This window comes from Aspergillus brunneoviolaceus (genome assembly GCF_003184695.1).
Source record: "Aspergillus brunneoviolaceus CBS 621.78 unplaced genomic scaffold BO95scaffold_10, whole genome shotgun sequence".
Taxonomy (NCBI): domain Eukaryota; kingdom Fungi; phylum Ascomycota; class Eurotiomycetes; order Eurotiales; family Aspergillaceae; genus Aspergillus; species Aspergillus brunneoviolaceus.
The window spans coordinates 259,677-277,932 of NW_020290740.1; the positions used below are offsets into that span (position 1 = coordinate 259,677).

The following is an 18,256-nucleotide window of genomic DNA, read 5'->3' on the forward strand; positions in this document are numbered from 1 at the left end:
TACAAATTTCCCTCGTGCTTTTCTTTCTGTGGCTGTTTCGCGTTCGTAAACGTACTGTACAGACGTAGGTGTTAACCTGCTGTAGAAGCTGTTTCGTCCCCGCGGGACGGACATCGGAACCGACAGTAGCGATGACACCCGGGTTTTGTCTTTGCGTATCCAAGGTTCAATGGAAAGTCCGATCGATGGTGGGCGGGCATGCATATCGGAGATCCCGGCAGCTGAGCCTTCACCCGGCAATCGAGTGGAGGGGGCGGCGGAAGCTGAATCTGCCTCGCTCACCCTCTCCACATGTTCCCACATTCCACAATAATCGCACAGCTCTGAGCTTTCCCGCGGTACGAACCGCCTTATGAAAGACTTGATTGGTGCTCAAAAAATCGAGTCTCAGCATGCCATGCATGGTTCCTGCCGTGGGAAGGCCACCGGGAGCGTCAACTGACTCGAACCAGAGAAAAAAAAAAAAGACCTTGGAAATGTAGAGTAGAATTCTACAGACTTCGGGTCGGGTTCAACTGACAGCCTGGAGGCAACCAACTTCTGCGCATACGGAACCGGATGTCTTTTCCTTCGGCCTGCCACGAGGGGTGGATCGGTTTCCTATCTGCGGTCAAGATTTTGTGAAGGTGTGATTCCGTGGGCAATGAGCCCCGCCCCCCCGGTTGCACTGTACATTTACTGCCTGCGTTTGATATTTGGAATATTTGCCGATGATTTTTGATTTTAGTATGTAGATGCAGATGCAGGCTTGAGGACAATACCAGGGCCGATGGCCTTTCGATCTGGCCTGTTTGGGTTTGGTACTTCGGTGGAAAGTTGTTTGGATATCGTGCTTTGAGGAAGGTCATCGTTTGTAGGCTGTGTACTCCGAAAGTAGGTGCGCACTCCCGGTGGTGTGGAGCGGTCATCAGATCCTGGCTTCCGGTAGAGAACTAGACTAAGACATTCGGGATCCCGTTCGATGTGCGAGATAGAGTGCATTCTTCTAGATTATGATCGTCGTTGAGGGGTGTGCCTCTTTTGTCTGTTAATCTAATTTTAATCTATGTATGTAAGAGTACGGTAGTATGCGGTATGCAGTATCTACTCCTGAAGGACTGCCCATGCTGGAGACGTCTATGCCGTCTACCTGGGTACTATACATCCCCCTCCCCCCACCCTGGCTCTGGAATAGGGAAAGGCTAATAATCATCACGCGCGGGATATTGCGGTATGCAATACTCCAAGTCTCGCGTTTCCCCGTCAGGAAGAGAACGTGGATGCATGGAAGAGATGATGACTGCAGGCGTAGGTGTAGGGTCACCATTCTAGCCCGCTCACGGATTTTGAATTTTAACCGAGATCCTCAGGGACATGGCTGAACCTCGCTTATCTTCTCAAAGGAAGACTATTGACAAGCCTTCAAACCTTGAAATGTAGAGTTGCGGCAAGCCACATTCCGGTCTACGCTTCTAGTGGAAGTGATTGGTTGGTGGGGCGGGAAAGCGACCTCGGGATCGATCCATGATCTTGAATTCCCGGGTGGAATTGGTTCACGGCAAATCATGCCGAAGCCCTGGGAACTGCGATGCGCGAGTCAGGGATGGAATGTGGAAAGGTGAGGTTCTCGCTAGGCAACAGTAAGACAGCGACAGCGACGCGATCGATGATGTCTGCTGGGAACTTGGGACTAGACTATGTGGGAGGTGCAGGGGGTGACCCGCGGGAAGGTGGGAGGGGCCGGCGGTTGTTCTCGGATCGAGATGGAGAGGAACGGGTGCATGATTCAGGGGAACGGGGGGGTTCGGCAGTTGATGAGAAAAGGCACTAGGGTTGTCAACTTGCCTTACCTTGCGATAGTTGTTGGGGGAGACAGGTATTGGTAAGCGAGATGACCGGTGTTTCAACTTTTATTGGTGCCCCATTGAAGGTGGTGGGATATACTGAATGGTATGGTTTGTTGGGAGAAGTGGGTTCAATGGGACTACTCGTAGTTCTGCGAAATAAAGCTTGGTTGCTGTGCATGGGCGTGGGAACCTGATCTTCTTCGGGCTCGTGCTGCTGGTGCATCTGCCGAAGGATACGGAGTATATTGTATATAAATCCCTACTTTCGCTTTCCTACGACTGCTGGGCTTTTCCTTCGTTCCGTTCTCTCTTGCCATTTTTCCCATCCAGCCTCTTGTCTCTCGCGGATTTCCTTCCTGAGTCAATAAATCATTCTTTGAGGTCGGCTTCTTTTTGGATCCGTGATGCTCATTGCAGCAGCTCTCTAGACTGTCCATGATTCGTGGATGAAGCATAGCACGAGAGAATAGAGACAGCATATTGCAGGAAGACTGGAAACGACAAAGTATCTACGGTCAGACATATGCTAAGCTTCTTCAAAATGATACCAGAGACCTAGTGCCACAGCACCAGGACAATGCCTTCTTGAATACCACTGGTATGGCACTTCCACCAAGCTAGCAGGCGGGAAGGTCCGCGACCGTCCCGTCTCAAGTCTACAACCACGGCCAACAATCCCATACGTAGAACTACCGCTTCCCCATCGCCGTCGCACGTACGCATCTTCAACTACCAGCGCACGGTGAAAGACTGATACACTAGACGAGTAGCCTACTCCCATCCCGCGACAGCATGCCATGACTACGTAATGCATCATTCCGGGGATGCACGGCACGAGGGATGTTCGACACGGGGATCTTCCGTCTGGGAGGCACAGAAGTGCCGGGACATGAGATCGGACGGGCCCAGAAGATGGGGAGCTCGAGCAGTCCGTCCGCTGGGTTGCGTCGAGGTCGAGGCATGTGCACTGAAATAGCGCAAGCAATTATATGCTATATGCTGTTTTGTCATGATCTAGGCTTGGATGCTGCACAGTCTTCTGGTATTCAAGTTGATTGTTGGCGATAGGCACATAGTGATAGTGATCGCGCCGGTAGAGGAAGTTCAACTCCTGACCTGTACTACATCTCCTGGGCTGCAATTGCATAATGGATGTCTGTTCTTCTGTGGTGCTGGGATTAGAACTTCCTTCACAGAGACACTACACAGTCAAGCCTCTAGTCCCTGCAGTCCTAAGTCGATGATATAAGGGTACAACAAGGGACAGTCAAGATACGCACTTTATATATAATTCATATTCTCGACAAAACATAACCAATGCAAGCCTCTGCATTCGCATTCACAGTACAGGAAAACCTCGAAAGGGAAAAAAACCTATACTAAGGCCATGCCGCTCCACTTCACATCTAATCCACCCGTTGTCGGAGCTTTCCTCCTCAACGAGATCTCCGGCCTTGGGAAGGGTGTCAATCGGGGATCTTCAACAAATCTGACTATCATGTTATTGACTGAGTATATCATTCCAGATGGGACAAGCACTCACCAGCACCACGGATCTGAGGCAGAAGTCCCAGTAGTAAGGGCTTCTAGAATGGTGATGCTTCAGCTTACCGACTTTGAAGTCCCGTGAGCAAGAGTCTTGAATGTCCGGAGAGGCAACAATTACCATCAATTAATGAAGTGGAACCGTGCCGTTAAATCCGGGGATCGGAGGTAGTGAGGATGTTCCCTTTTGTGTTCATATAGGCTTAGCATTGGGTCGAATCGCTATGAAATAGACTGACTCAGAAAAGCACTCACATTCTGTAAGTTGATTAAACATGGGTTTCCAGTGTTTCAAAACGTCAGTAGATAGCTATATCAAGAGCCTGACTCACAATCTGCCAAAGTTAGTATTCCCCGTCTGGATGGCAGACATCGTAGGAACAACTCACCGGACCAGTAGGCTTCGAGTAGCACCTTGGGTCAGCATGCATCACCACGTCTCACTTTCAAGTTCCGCGTTACTTACAGGCTACATATCGTCGTTAGTAGACCATCAAACATCACAGAAGAACCGGATAACTCACAGGGAAGAATCGCTTGACCGGCGAAGAGTTGGTGCACTCGGTGGCCTGCACGAGCCTCGCACCGTACAGAAGCTGCTGAGTAGCTTGGACTCCTTCCGGGTTGGTACCGTTGGCCGTGCTCACCCCCTGCTGTAGAGTGGCGATCTGCTGTTCGAGTTGAGTGCAGTTGACACCACCGTTGATGGGGACCGCATAGGTGGTAAACGCGAAGATGGCCACCAGGGCAGCAGAGACGCAAGACAGAAAGCGCATTGTGACTGATGTGCCTTAGGCGGTGCTGGAGTTGCAAGATGTATATGGGACGACGAGTCGAAGTAGTGATTGAGCTGGTGCTTCTGTATTTTGATAAAGAATCAACTTAAGGATTGAGGTGCCCTTTTATGTCTTTCTGAAGCACTTTCGAGATGCTTAAATCTGCGACTGGGATGTCGCTGTAAATGCCGAAGAGGAATCGGAGTTCATGATTCAACAACAATCTTGGTTAGAGCACGCTACAGAACACTGAACTTGGTGATCTCGGGAATCTTTGTTCTTCGTAGATCGACCAGCTATGATGACATTGGGGAGGAAGCTGGTCAGGACTCTTCGGATGAATCCATAAACATCGGCTTTATCGAACTCATTGCGCCATAGTCGAGATGAATCCACCGGGTAGGACGCGTACGCCACAATGCTTATCGGTAGATAATTCCCTAAATTCCCTGAAACTCGCTGGGAACTCATCGTATGTCAACAATAGCTAGGCATGAAAGCATAGATTGCAGCTGAGTATTCGGAACATATGCTGAGTGACGATTTTACCCTGATCGTCATCACGCTGCATGGACTATAGGCAGCGCGGGCGATCATTGTTCATAGCGGGAGAGGAACCGGAGTAAGACATGGATATTCCACAAACCATGGTATCGTCTTCGATGATACTAGTAGCGCACGGTAGCGCACGGCCATGGCGGTTGTACCGTGCACAGTAAAACAACGTGCATGGTCTCCGAAAAGACCTCGTCTCTGAGAGTCTTCGCTAGATTCGGATCTGAAGCATGACCAAACCCACGACAGGCTCATCTGTCGATCACTGCAAAGCAAGTACTTATTTCCAGGCTCAAAATGCCCGGAGCCGTCTTCATCGTAGTGTGAGCCTAGAGACTTTCGGTCTTTTCATTGTCTGCCTCACCTTCTGAGTCAATTGTGGTTCCCCGGCTCGGAGTAACTCGAATGCTTGCGCACATGTCGATAGTGACTACAAAAGCAATCAACAGCAGCAACTCGAAAACCCAGGTGCACTGTAGCACAAGGCAGGCAGCAAAGCGGACGGATGTTGCCTATTGTGGATCCCAAAAGGTATCTTGTCTCGGGCTGACGCCGAGACTCGTTGCGAATTTTCGTTCAACCCCAGAAGATTATCTGTATCAGACAGTTCATCTGGATAGTACCAGTAACCACAGCTTCCATGCTGATACTCCTCACGTTTCAAACCTCGACAGGTATATATTTTGGATTCCCCAAAGCCCCAAATCAGCAAGCCAAACAGAACAAAAGTTTATGAAAACCAATTGCACATTTCAAAATTAGTGAAGTCCGAAAGGTATTCAATTATATACAGGTAAGGAGCAATGACAAGAAAAACACATAACCATGATTACATTTATGTTGACCTCCCGTTTATAGACGATTCAAAAAAAGGCATATGTCGGGACTCCGCAGCCAGCGGAACAAAGGCGACGTGACGAAGCAAAGCATGTAGAATACAAGCTGAAATAGCCAAGTCATGGTCTTTGCTCGGCTGATTCCAAGAAGAAGAAAAAGGGTAGAAAGCCTTTCCCCAAGCGAACATATCTCTGAATTAGCTCGATACCACCTCTGCAAAGCGGCAAGGCCACATGCATAAGCTGGTTGAAAAGCAAAGACGACCATTATCATCAAGGTCATTCATTAAATAGTTGTAAGTGTTGGCGACCGAGTGTGGAACCCGGCTTCAGAAATGGTTGGTTGTTGGCTCGCTCATGCTCGGCCGAAATATGGCGATGCGCGAAGATTGACTGTGAAAGCGAAGGGAGAACGAATCCGCGCTTCGAAGCCGATTTGCTAAGCGGGTCATCGAAGAAGTGAAGAGATGTGCCCCTAAGACCGTCTCACCACTCGTGCACCTAGGCCTTGCGGGAGCGGGTAACAGGGCCGTTGGAGCGTCCGGTGGACACAGCGGCACCGTTCGACTTGGCCTGTCCGTTGGGAGTGGAAGGAGCAGAGACCTCGAATTTAGCCATGTCAATAACAGCCTGTCTGCCGGTGTTACGACGAGGACGGCCAGTCTTGGCAGCCTTGTTGTAGGTAGCGACGTAGAAAGAGATGAACAAGAACAGGTAGGAAGTGATGACAGCGATTCCGGAGAAAGCAGCGAATTCCTCTCCGGCGCACTTGCCCATGTTGGGAGCCCAGGGGAAGTAGGTCGAGGAGAAATAGGTGTAGGAGGCGAAGTAGATAAATCCTAAATAACGGTCAGTTGAGTTTCCGGAAATCGGTCACGAGACAACGACTTACCAAGATCGATGACGAACTGGATGATCTGGAGGCGGGTAATCCACTCCTTCCACCAGATACGGATACCACGAGCGCTCTGGAAGTAGTACCAGTACATAACAACGTGAACCAAGAGATTGATGTCAATGACCACCCACTGGACAGCGGTCAAGCCAATGAGCTGGGTGTAGCAGAGAAGAGCGGTGGCACCGTGGTGGTAGGTGTGAAGGAAGGTCAACGGCTTCTTCTTGAGGAAGAGGAAGACAGTGTCGATGAGCTCAAGGTACTTGGTCAGGTAGTTGAGCTAAGCGCAAACAAGCGGGTTAGTTTCGGTCATCGGATGGATGTGAAACGGTTGCGAGACTCACGTAGTACAGAACGACCAGAGGCTGTGTAAGTCCACCCTCGTGCGTGCAGATAGTGTAGAAAACGCCGTGTCTCCAGAGGGTAGGAAGGAGTTGTTCGATAAACAAGGCCAAGAGCGTTGCGCTGATCGCGGTCAGGTAGAAGTTGTGGATCATGAACAGTGTGTTGAGCTTGAAAGCAGGACGGTCCTTCATGAACGCGCGACCACCAAAAATGATAACATAGTAAGCCACAAGCATCACAGCAGTCTCCTTGAATGTAGACATGGGTGTGACGCCCTCAACGAAGCGGAACTCGCTGGCGGGATATCCCACAACAAGCTCGAAGGCCTTGTCGAAGATAGGCCATAGGTGGATGCCAAATGGCCGATCAATGGTTGGCCTGGGCAGGCTCTGGAGAAGTTCGGCGGCCATGGTGAGCAATTGACCAAGATCCTAATCACTTGAGGAGGACTTGAGGAGGACGGATTGACTGAAGGTCCCGGAGTGTGAAGGACCTCAGATTTCTGCTTCTTCTTCTTCCTCTTCCCAAAACTGCTGACAGGCCGGTTGGAGGGGTGCGAGCAGAGAATGGGGTAAGAAAAAGGGAGAATAAGAGGAGGGGGGAGTTAAAAGCAAACGCAGCGATTCAAAGGATAAGGAAGAGGGAGAGTAAAGGAAGAAGAATATGGAAGAAGAGAAATGAAGAGGGAACGGACAAGGTGGAGCAGCAGGAGGACTTGGTATCTCTTTCGACTGCCTGTTCGCAAGGAGAATCCATCCATCCTTCAGCGTGTCTTCATTTTTGGACTCCGGCGCGTCCGCTGCGGCTGAAAAGAGACTAGCGCAACCTCGGCCACTGGGAAAAAAAAAAGGGGGCGTCCGCTTAGGGCCCGACGATCATGTGCCTTCCGGGTTCCCGGTTCGCCAGCTGGTCCTGATTTTGGTGCCCTTGTTGCGCTGTTTGCGGCTGGCAAGCCTCGTAGCAAGAGATGACTTCGATATCTAGAGGAGGGTGGAAAACTCATGAGGATAACTTTTGAGAGTCGCTTCCGCCGGTTGTATGTCACGTCAAGGTCACCAAAGTTATCTACCTAATTGACAATCTGTAATTGGTCGTCATAACTACAAGTAGGGAAGCGGCCACTAACCACGGGCCATCTTCACATGCTGTGCTGACCAGTGCCAGTTGGTGACCATCGAATTGGTGTAGTCCCTACTATAGTCCCTGAGAGATCATGATTAGATTACTGAGTACTATCCTAACATTGCCAATATCTCAATGGATACGAATTCCGAACCTGGAGATCCCGGTAACCTCTTGAAACATAATCTCCATGCAAGTTCGCCAGGGTTATGCCAAGGGGTCTGGGTCACTGTATACCTCTGATTCAGAACTCAGCGACCTGGTAACTTATCACTCACTGTTTACTCATGAAACATGTTGCTGGTCAGTGCCAGGGTCCAAACACTAGTCAACGAGATCCGTGGGGAATATTTCCGACCCCCGATCTAATTTCTACGGTTTGCTTCTCGAACAAGTTGCTGCGCGGGGTACTTTGACAGATTATTTTTTGAAAAGTCAGCTGATGGAAAACATCCCGGTGGATATATGTTAGAAAGAAACCGTTTTGAAGGGCGAGGATTCGGAGAACCAATAACTGACTGAGAGCTGGACTGGAAATTGAGATGACCGACTGTCGATCATAATTGTCAGTCTCCCAGCGGCGGCAGGTTGGGGATTCCATGGAAAGGACGTGGAAACTGGACTGAACTGGACTGGCCGCAGCCATAGTCACCACCGGTTGTTGCCAGTCTCAGATCAGGTCTGCACAATTTCTGCCTGAGGTGGTACTGGTAATCTCCGGGGCAAGGGTGCGGATCTCGATGCCGCCCACGGGATCTGGGCCAAATAATGAGAGCCAATTGAGAGCTATAAGCTGCGTACCGCCTATGCTCCAATCACAGCTGGCAGATAGAAAGCAGACCTCGGGCTCTGGGCAAGTGACAGCATACCCGTAGTAGTGGCCTGAGGCATCAGCCAAGTTCGGTTGGGCGGGAGCCGCAAAGGAAAAGCCGGCGATTATCAATGACGGACGACCACTGCAGGGCGGATACTCTGAATGCCTGAGGCACCAACAACCTCACACCACCCGCAAAATCCTAGTGCAGCCCGGCTTAACCTCTGACTTCGACTTCGTCAACACCTCGCCCGTCTTGCTCTCCCCTCACCCACCCCCAATTCGCCCACCTCCACCACCACCTTCTTCTCATCATGTCGCCAATCTCCGTCTTCCGTGTCGCAACCCGCGCCGTCCGTCCCTCCGGCTTCATCAGAGCCGCTCAATTGCCCCGGGCCCGCGTGCAGTTCCCCATCGCTCAGGCTATCAGCCGCCCCAGCTTCAGCACCTCCGCTCAGCGCTACTCTGGCCACCACGAGGACGAGACCTTCGAGGAGTTCTCTGACAGGTATGCAATAATAACTTGCCGAGCCATTGGAGACAGATGCAAGCCCGTTGGTCCGGACTCGGTCGCAACGGGCAGCCGAACCCGAGAAGCCCGGCGGCCCCTTCTGATGCCTTGATTATGGGCATTACCTCGCTCTCTACTTCAAACCCGTCAACGACCTCACCTCTAACCCACCCTGTTGATAGATTCGAGAAGGAATTTGACGGTGTTCAGGATGTCTTCGAGCTCCAGGTAAGCCGATGCCCTCCCCTGCTCGCGTCATCCACTCGCATCCCCAGCCTTGATAATCAGCCCAGCTGCCATTGGGCGGATTGCTGGGCGCTTCTCGCTCGAACCTATATCAGCCCGGACTAACAAAATCGATTCTTTCAAACGCAGCGTAACCTGAACAACTGCTTCGCCTACGATCTCGTCCCCTCCGTTGAGGTCCTCACCGCCGCTCTCAAGGCTGCCCGTCGTGTCAATGATTTCCCCACTGCCGTCCGTGTCTTCGAGGGTGCGATAACCTCCTCTCCTGTCCTCCACTTTTCTCCCAATTGATCTCATATCTACCGTCCGCACATTACTCGAGAAGACACTAATCCCTTCTGTTTGGCCGTCAAAAATAGGCATCAAGGCCAAGGCCGAGACCAAGGAACAGTACAAGCAATACCTCGAGGCTCTTGAGTCGCTCCGCCTGGAGCTGGGTGTTCCTCTCCGTGAGGAGCTCTACCCCGAGGAGCAGTAGACGCAGAACCTGAACCCTCTGTGTCCGGAGTTCACCCGTCTCGTCTCGTCGTTTTATCTTTTTTATGTTGTCAGTCAGTTAAAGATAAGGAACGCTGTATACATACTCTAGAAGTGCAGTTGGAATGAAGTTGCTGAAATGTCCCGGTGGTGTGTGTGTGTGTATCTTCTCTATAAAAGAAGGAAAGAAAACGGACCTCACATGGCCGCGTTCCGGCTTCCTGGCTGTCGTGGGGAAAGGGGGTGGATTGGAGAGTACACGCGTGCTTTTTCTATACCAGTGCTGCTTTTAAATCATGTGAGCATATGCTTGTTACTCTGTATTATTGAGGGGGTTAAAGTGTGGAAAATCGAAGATGATGTTCTTGTTCTACTGTTATTGATCTATACAATGCGATTGGGGGCCTTCGTGGATAGGGACCCGGTAAGCCTGCAAGTCATTGAGCCATTGATTTCATGGTCGACTTCTACCAGAGGGCACAAGCGTAGCGACCAGGAAGGTCATACAATTTGAGGGCTTCCGCTTCCAGAGCATCATCAATGGCATGACACATTGAGAAAAAATGTTATAGGTACAGTGAATGCCAGTCCGGACATGCCTAGAGATAAGCATGACACACCGGAAACAACGAAACCCGAGAAGCAGGATTGAAGAGAAAAAAATCCCTGGATAACGCCCCCCAGAGTTCAGGATGAATTTTAAGCAATTTCTTCGTCAACAAGACTGGGTATGTAATGGTGGTAGAACATGTAAGCTGTGGCAGCCGTGCGCACTAAAATCCTGTACATATAATTGACCGCAATGCTCGAACGGCATAGAATACTTGGTGCAGAGAACAGACACCCTTGATTGAGTGCGTAAACGAAGTGTTATATGTGGCAGGATCAGAGATGCCTGTCTCTTATCTCATTGCACCTCATGCGCGAAGTTCGTATATATTGAGATAGAGGAGCACCTTCCGTCTGCACCAGATAATTAAGTGTAAACGAAGTCATATCATGTCGCGCCGTATCTTTTAGTGGGTTCCGACATGCTTGAAATAGCTGGGTCGGCAATCTTCCTTGGCCAGCCAGGGCTCACCGGCGTAGAACTTGGCCGGAGTGCAGCCGGAACACTTGGGGGAGGTGGGGCAGTTGTAATAGGGGATGTGGTTGTAACCGATGTCTCGGAACCTAAGAAAAGTGAGTTAGAGGATAGATCACGGATGCTGTGGGCACAATGCGAGGACATCGACTCACCAATGAACCTTATTCTTATCGGCGAAGAGACCCAGGCCGATAGAATGCACCGGAGCATCACCCCAGCGCTCGTAGTAGAAGCCGCCCGCCCGGTCCAGGTGCTCAAAATAGGCAGAGTACTGCTCGCCTCTGAAGAACTCCATATCACCAATTTCGAAGTTGGACCAGAAGTGGCAGGTCGAGTATCCATTGGCAGCCTCCGTGTGCTCGGGTCGGAGTTGATCATCGGTGAGCCAGTTCATCATATTGTTCTTGTTCAGGTAGGTCGGGTTCGCAGCGAGGAACTTCTTGGTCTCGGGCCAGAGTGAGGGAATACTCTCGGGAGCATCGAAAAGGTTGATCGTGAAGCCGTAGGTGAGGTTCCGATCCTCCATGTAGCGGAAGACATCGTAGTCAACATCGCAGAAGAACTTGACCTTAGGTTCCACACGCCAGTAGTACCGGTACTTCTGGAGGGCGGGGTGTTGGTAGAACAAGCCGCTGTTCCAGCGGCACATCTGGTGATACGAGATCTTGTCACTGTACTGAATACCCTTCTCCTTCAACAATTCGGCGGACTCGCGGAATAGGTCCATATCGATCCACTCAGGGACCTCCCAGTGTTCCTTCGGCACTTGCTCTTCATGTATACGTCAGAGACTTGTGGTATAGTTGCCTAGGTCGATCAGCTGGACATACCGTAGTAGCATTTTGCCTTCGTTTCCGCCTGCGTCAGCTTCTTAAATTCTTCCGTGAAGGGCTGGTCATTGAAGAAGATCCAGGGGTAATTGAATTTGCTATTCCAGGTGCGCTCAAGATCGCGAATGGTCGGGATCAATTCGTGGAGTTCTTCATTTCGGACAAGAGAGATGAGGGCCGCGTTGGTACGGGGAGATTTCGAGTTGCCGGGACTATAGTCGCCGTCGGTCACACGCCACAATTTACCCTCGGGCTCGCCAGTTGCTGTTGAAGAAGGAAAAAAGAGTATGTTAGTAGGAGATAGATAAGCCCAGAGGAGTGAAGTCGTTGGAGCTGCATAGACGTACGATCTTTGAGAGGATCGGAGGTGATGCCCTCATATGGTGTTGATGATGACGACGACGACCCCTTACTGATCAAGGCGGGTGTTTTGTTCATTTGGAAGATGAGGAAGAGGACAAGGATGATACATGATGCAGCCAGCATCCGGATGGGTCTTGCGACAGCCATTGTGCCGGTCTGCAAAATCCCCACGAAAGGTGTAATGGGAGGGGAAAGTGAGCAACAGGGGAGAATTGAGGCCGCAGGGGAGACTTGTCGCTACTTAATCAACTTATCGCCGCCTCCCGCCGCGAGACTGAGACTCTCTCTTCCAGACGGTCTCTCGTTCCAGTTTCCGAAACACCTAGCCGCTATTCCTTAACAGGCCTAGCGTGGATCTATCCCGATCAATCATCTCTGCCGCTCGGTCGCCGACCTGCACCACTTCATCAGCGCCGCGTAACCAACTCAACGGCCTTGATGAAACCACAGGACGATGGAGAGCGCTTCTTTTCGTCTTTTCCTTAGTGGCTGTGCTGATATTCAGAGATAAGGTGCTCAGACTGCCTCACCTATGTTGTGCCCGCCATGGCTGCTACGGCCAACGTGAGCGCTCTATTAGAAAAGCTAATTGAGGCCGTCGCAAAGGCTGACGCAAAGGCATTTGGTTCAAGCCCACTTTTACTTCAAGGGTGGGTGCTAACATGTCTTGTTTAGGACATACCACGCTTTGCTGCCCTCAAGCGTCGTGCCGAGGACACAGTCAAAGCTGGTGCTCATGGCCGTACAGATCAGTTTGCGGTTGCCAACCACCTGGATGGACTGCAGGAGAAATTCCAAGTCTTCAACAAAGACGAGCTTGCAGATGCACTTCGCTCCAGGTTGCTAGAGCTCAATGAGCACCGTAGCTCCTGGGCCCCGGAATTTCTTTCTCTGCTGCTGGAACTTGCAGATCGTCCGGCTCAGTATTCACGACTGGATCGAATCCCAAAGCCGAAACTCCAAGAGGAGGCCGCACCGCTCACTTGGTCTGACTTCGATGCAGCCGGGTCAGCATTTTGCGAAGAGGATATCTGGGAAGCTGTAGACTACGGAGCCGATTCTTCCGATGAGGAGATCGCATCTGTTTCCCTGTCAACTGACACCCACCGCTCGCGGCCACCCCAGATTTCTATAGCTCCAGAAAAAGATTATGTGATTCCAGATGCTGCATTGACATCTGGTGATGACGAAGAACTGGTAAAGTCGATAAAGCAGGCACAATTCTGGACAAGAAATAGCCAGTTTGGTGGGGATCACGAAGTAATATCTTCTTGCGCCTTGACGGAACTTGAGGTTATTCGGGAGACAATCTTCATGCTACAAGGCCTGCCTACGTCTATGTTTCGACGATTTAATGGCAATGTTGAAGTAGATCAGAACTACAATATTGCGCATTTGTCGAGAGAAACTTTCTCCTCGGTTCTACGATCCCTGAGTTCAGTCGGAACTCAAGTCGACATTCTCAGACTGTTCGTCAGGATGCCACAAACTATTCCTTCTATGCAAACCTTCCAGCGGGGGCTGGAAGGCTGTCTGAGTAATTATGACATGTTTCTTTCAAAAGCACAACACCAATACCTTTCTCCAACGTCAACCGCCTCTGTCAGTCTGCTGCAGCTCTCTGAAGATGTGTGCCGTGAGACTAGGCTTCTCCTGTTACTGTCAGACCTAGTCTCGAAGCTTGAGACAACGTCAGTGAATGCTTCCGTTCAATGTCTCAATCGTCTGTACGATGTAGTATGCTTGACTCAAGCGACAGGTGACGATGATGGGTTCGCGGTCCTTGCTGATCTGTTCTTTTCATGTCTGGAAACATATGCCCGACCTATTCGTCTCTGGCTAGAAAACGGCAAACTAGAAGAGGCAGCCAATCACGGGTTTTTCGTTCACCACCAGCAGAAGAATGGTGACCTGCGAACGCTCTGGCATGACTGGTATACCCTCGATGCGCTTTCGAACATCTCCTCTGTGCCCCAATTCATCCAACCCATCATGCAGAAAGTTCTCATTGCCGGCAAGAGCATGGTATTCTTGCGGCACTTGAATATGAGTCCGGGTGATGAGGACCGCAGAAAAACATCCGTGACGATAGAAGACGTGTGCCCTCCAGAATCCCCTTCATCTTACCTTCCTTTTTCTGTTTTGCTCGAGTCTGCCCTCCAAAGGATGGTGGAGGAAAACTACAATGCTACATCTGCGTTACTGAGACGCAAGTTTGACAAACAGTGTGGATTGTGGGAATCGCTTCAGGCTCTGGAGTACATCTACCTCTGCCGAGACATGAGCATGTCTGGCATAATCGACAGTAAAATATTCGACCTGATCGATAGAGGGAAAGCGGCATGGAGCGATCGATATCTCCTTACAGAACTGGCACAGAGTATTCTTGGTTCGATGCCCTTTATTGACCCGTCACGACTCATTGTACGATCCTCGACGGATGGACTAAACAGCGAGAAGAGCAGCAGCCGATCGATGAACATGCTTAATGCAATTTCATTTGATTATATTCTACCGTGGCCTGTTGCAAACATAATCCCGAAATCCGCGATCTATGATTACCAGCGAATTTCCAGATTTCTGATGCAAATTCGCAGAGCGAAGCATGCACTTGTGAAACAGCGCTTACAGCATAGCAATATCCATGACAAGTTACAAGATACGAGAAACAATACGCTAAGCTATGCGCTGCGACACAACATGCTCTGGTTTCTCAACGCCATCTACAGTCACATGACAGACTTCGTCATTTCAGCAGCGACCGCGTCGTTACGCAAGGACTTATCTGCCGCCAGTGACATTGATGGTATGGTCGAGGCCCACTATAAATTTATGATGTCACTTAAAGAACAATGCCTGCTATCGGACAATCTTGAAATGATCCACCAAGCCATTGTCTCTATCCTCGACCTTTGTGTCCGTTTTTCAGAGGTTCAGGCCACGCGCTACGGAAGCGACCAGTCTCAATTCGGGAGGACTTTGAGAAATACATACAGTCGCAATCATCCAGCTGTGGACCGCAAGACCCGCATACATAGTCTTGACGTCGATGATGACTTTAGCGACGAGGGTGACGACGACTTCGATACCAATGATAATGAATCCGCTGACTCCTTCCATGAGTCGAACTATCTACAACAAATAAAAGAGATCAAAGACCAGTTCGAACAGTTAGTTGCGTCTGTGGCGGCTCGTCTGAAAGGTATAGGACGTTTTGACGGTCCACTGAGCTGGGATATGCTGGCTGAGAAACTTGAATGGAGGAAGGCGGGACAGGTCATGATCTCAGGACCGCTGCCAGCCTTTTAAAAGGCGCGATGATGGCAATTCACATGAGATTCAAGTCCCATTTGAGTGCAACTAGAACATGTCTACATCTGACAATGCTAGGGCAGCCGGGATTTCATTCAGTCTATGTTCTCGAGCGGCTGCAATTAGGATCTATCCTAGGGGTCTCGCAGTGGATCATGAGAGATTCAATTTCGCCGACTATGCCGAGTTCTCCTTTAGGTGTATTCCTTGGTACACAGGCAGTGGAGTCCCATCGAGGCTGGCACGGATCTGCAAGGCCACAAATCTCGAATAGAACCTAGCTTGGCCCATTCCTCCTCCCATATACCATAGACCAGGATCTGGCATGAATTTCACGTCAACTCTCAAGACTCCTCATAACGTATCATGCAAAGAAGCAGAACAGATTACACTTACGGCCAGTTGGGACATAAACACCCTTCAACTCACCCTCCGGATCAATACCCCAGTAGTCCTCCACGCGATTGTAGATGTCTTCGCCGAAGAACGTGCGGACCGAATCACGAAGGTTCCCTGTGAACCCCGTCGCGAAGATCACAACATCTGCCGGAAGGACGCTCCCGTCACTAAAAAGGAGGCCCTCTTCTGTGTATGACGCTAACGGACTATCGGATTTGACTTTGATCTATTCGAAACCCAGTCAGCGCACTTGACTCGCTTGTGTTTCTAGCTTTCATATAATCCCCACCTCGCCCCTGGCGATCATTGCCGATGACCCTGTATCCATTGAATGCCCACCAAGACGCTGGTTCAACTGATAGATCAGATCTCCAAACACTTCCACTCGGAACCCAGCGCGGAGGAGAGCCTGGAACCGCTCTGGCTCGGCGGCGGCCTGGGGATGCACGGCTGCCATGGTCATCAGCCGCGCTACAGCAGTCGGGACGAGGTTCATCTCGCGGTCGGAGACTTCCGTAGGCGTGACATCGTTGAACATGCCTGGCGTGCCATCAGAGCAAGACTCTCGGACAAAACTTATAAAGACGGCAGCGGACGCAGCCTACCCCCCCATGCTCGCTGCAGGTATTCCCGAGGCAGAACGTCTGGTGCTATCAGCTCATGAGCCAAAGGTTCATGTTATTGGCAAAGAAAGTGTAGAGCAACTCACAAGTTGTACTACGCTGCACCATAGTGACACACGAAGCCCCAGATGCGACCATATCCTTTGCGATATCATGGCCTAGGTTTCATTCGCATTCAACCGCAAGGGGAAGTCTCAATAGACGTATTGAAGTTGAGCACTGTGGCTTACCTGTATTGGCCGAGCCAATCACCACGCCCCGTTTACCTTTCCATTTCTTTCCATTCCTGTAATTCGCCGAGTGCAGGAACTCACCTTTGAACATTTTCTATCAACGTTCATCAGCAGAAAGATAGGATGACGAGAACAAGCAGACAAACCTCGCCCGACAATCGAGGCTGGCGAGGTGTCAACGCGGGTCCGCCCGTGGCAAGCACGACATGAGAGCAAGTGACCGACAGACGACGACTCGGCCGCTGATCACCTCCATGCTGTCGAAGTCTCAGCGTCCACTTCCTCTTCATCTCATCCCAGCTTCCGGATTCCAGCTCGGTGGCCGTCCAGAAGTTCTATATCCCATCAGTAGTTTCCCCTATACTCATCTCAAAAGCGGCGGGGGCGACGAACAATTTTAAACCGCCGCGACCAAGACTCCAGCCCATCCGCCAGCTGATCCTTGGACAACCACTCCCCACACGCAGGGGGAAAGGTACGCTCAAAGGGGAGATGAGACCAATTGCGAATGGTGTGTACTAGTTGGTGCCTTGGAGTTCAGCTCCGTCGCCAAACCCCAGCCCTCCAGAGAGCACTGGATGCTTAGTGGGAAAACCTACACCTCAACGAATCATACCTCACCCGCCAATTATCCCCGACCCGTGCGTTTCTCTCAACCACCACACACGAAACCCCCAAAGCCTTCAACCGGCCCGCCGTCCCTAGCCCGGAGTGTCCCGCCCCGACAACCACACAATCAACGTCCACCTTCTCGACCTCATAGATGTTCTGCACCCCCGGACCCAGAGAATCCACCTCCCCCCACCCGAGCAATCCCTCAAGCATCGTGCACAGCATCCACACCCGATACTCCTCTTCCGCGGCGGTCCGGACCAGCGATACCACCCCGGAGCATTTGGTGGCTGGGCGCGATCTGGTCCGAAAGACGAAGGGTACATCGATCCAGCCGCATTCGGCACCCAGGCGGACGGGCTTCGCGGCGTCGATGTCGACACAGAAGGTATCGGCTTCTCGGCTGATGCGTAGACGGTTGGAGACGTCGCAGATGGTGGGCGCGGAGTAGAAGGTTCGTAAGGTACCGGTCAGGGCGAAGGTGTCTCGCCATACTGCGTCTTGAGTGAAAAGAGTGGGCGTGAGGTCGGTGCGGAAGAGGTCGGAGAATAGGCCCGCAGTCTTGCGGATGTCTGTGTTTGCTGGGATGCCTGTTGCTGGGAGGGCGCAGGGAAGGTTCGGGAGGATGTCCCGCGGGTTAGTTTCTGGCATTGTGCTGGTAATCAAGGTTGGGAAGTTTGGGGAGGAAGGGAGGGGGACTGGCTTGGGGATATGTACTTCTTCGATCCCGGTGTGACGGCATTTGCTTGTGCGAAACCACACACATCATTGGGTACTGGTAGTATCGCGCATCTGCGGGGTGCTGCAGATGCAATCAAGAGAAACTTCTTTGGCTTATCAGCCAGTCGC

At 51.1% G+C, this 18,256-nt stretch overlaps 7 protein-coding genes across 7 annotated transcripts; 2 read left to right on the forward strand and 5 right to left on the reverse strand.

Annotated features, from left to right (window-relative positions):
* Nucleotides 1-3,435: 3,435 nt before the first annotated feature.
* On the reverse strand, nt 3,436-4,253 carry BO95DRAFT_13084 (uncharacterized protein). Its single transcript, XM_025580507.1, has 4 exons — nt 3,896-4,253; nt 3,754-3,772; nt 3,493-3,555; nt 3,436-3,440 (listed from the first exon to the last, which is right to left on the reverse strand). The coding sequence occupies exons 1-3, from the start codon at nt 4,145-4,147 to the stop codon at nt 3,521-3,523; spliced, it is 306 nt and encodes a 101-aa protein (XP_025445780.1). The 5' UTR covers nt 4,148-4,253; the 3' UTR covers nt 3,436-3,440; nt 3,493-3,520.
* A 1,174-nt stretch (nt 4,254-5,427) lies between these two features.
* On the reverse strand, nt 5,428-5,930 carry BO95DRAFT_13114 (uncharacterized protein). The gene has a single exon (XM_025580514.1). It carries the CDS (start codon nt 5,819-5,821, stop codon nt 5,555-5,557), a length of 267 nt encoding a protein of 88 aa, XP_025445781.1. The 5' UTR covers nt 5,822-5,930; the 3' UTR covers nt 5,428-5,554.
* On the reverse strand, nt 5,931-7,285 carry BO95DRAFT_13113 (elongation of very long chain fatty acids protein). The gene is made up of 3 exons (XM_025580513.1): nt 6,778-7,285; nt 6,431-6,713; nt 5,931-6,377 (listed from the first exon to the last, which is right to left on the reverse strand). The coding sequence occupies exons 1-3, from the start codon at nt 7,186-7,188 to the stop codon at nt 6,040-6,042; spliced, it is 1,032 nt and encodes a 343-aa protein (XP_025445782.1). The 5' UTR covers nt 7,189-7,285; the 3' UTR covers nt 5,931-6,039.
* Nucleotides 7,286-9,028: 1,743 nt separating this feature from the next.
* BO95DRAFT_511648 (cytochrome c oxidase subunit VI) lies at nt 9,029-10,380 on the forward strand (the record flags this gene model as incomplete). The annotated part of the gene is made up of 4 exons (XM_025591454.1): nt 9,029-9,222; nt 9,408-9,453; nt 9,601-9,718; nt 9,831-10,380. The coding sequence occupies 4 exons, from the start codon at nt 9,029-9,031 to the stop codon at nt 9,947-9,949; spliced, it is 477 nt and encodes a 158-aa protein (XP_025445783.1). The 3' UTR covers nt 9,950-10,380.
* A 333-nt stretch (nt 10,381-10,713) lies between these two features.
* BO95DRAFT_13121 (glycosyltransferase family 15 protein) lies at nt 10,714-12,489 on the reverse strand. The gene is made up of 4 exons (XM_025580515.1): nt 12,213-12,489; nt 11,866-12,129; nt 11,188-11,806; nt 10,714-11,121 (listed from the first exon to the last, which is right to left on the reverse strand). Exons 1-4 carry the CDS (start codon nt 12,373-12,375, stop codon nt 10,965-10,967), a joined length of 1,203 nt encoding a protein of 400 aa, XP_025445784.1. The 5' UTR covers nt 12,376-12,489; the 3' UTR covers nt 10,714-10,964.
* Nucleotides 12,490-12,617: 128 nt separating this feature from the next.
* Nucleotides 12,618-15,537, forward strand: BO95DRAFT_511649 (putative gamma-tubulin complex component GCP5; the record flags this gene model as incomplete). Its single annotated transcript, XM_025591455.1, has 2 exons — nt 12,618-12,846; nt 12,904-15,537. Exons 1-2 carry the CDS (start codon nt 12,775-12,777, stop codon nt 15,535-15,537), a joined length of 2,706 nt encoding a protein of 901 aa, XP_025445785.1. The 5' UTR covers nt 12,618-12,774.
* Nucleotides 15,538-15,717: 180 nt separating this feature from the next.
* Nucleotides 15,718-18,058, reverse strand: BO95DRAFT_450408 (flavin-containing monooxygenase; the record flags this gene model as incomplete). Its single annotated transcript, XM_025588008.1, has 9 exons — nt 15,718-15,860; nt 15,937-16,165; nt 16,229-16,479; nt 16,545-16,583; nt 16,649-16,720; nt 16,793-16,889; nt 16,942-17,130; nt 17,189-17,313; nt 17,395-18,058. 9 exons carry the CDS (start codon nt 18,056-18,058, stop codon nt 15,718-15,720), a joined length of 1,809 nt encoding a protein of 602 aa, XP_025445786.1.
* Nucleotides 18,059-18,256: the final 198 nt, after the last annotated feature.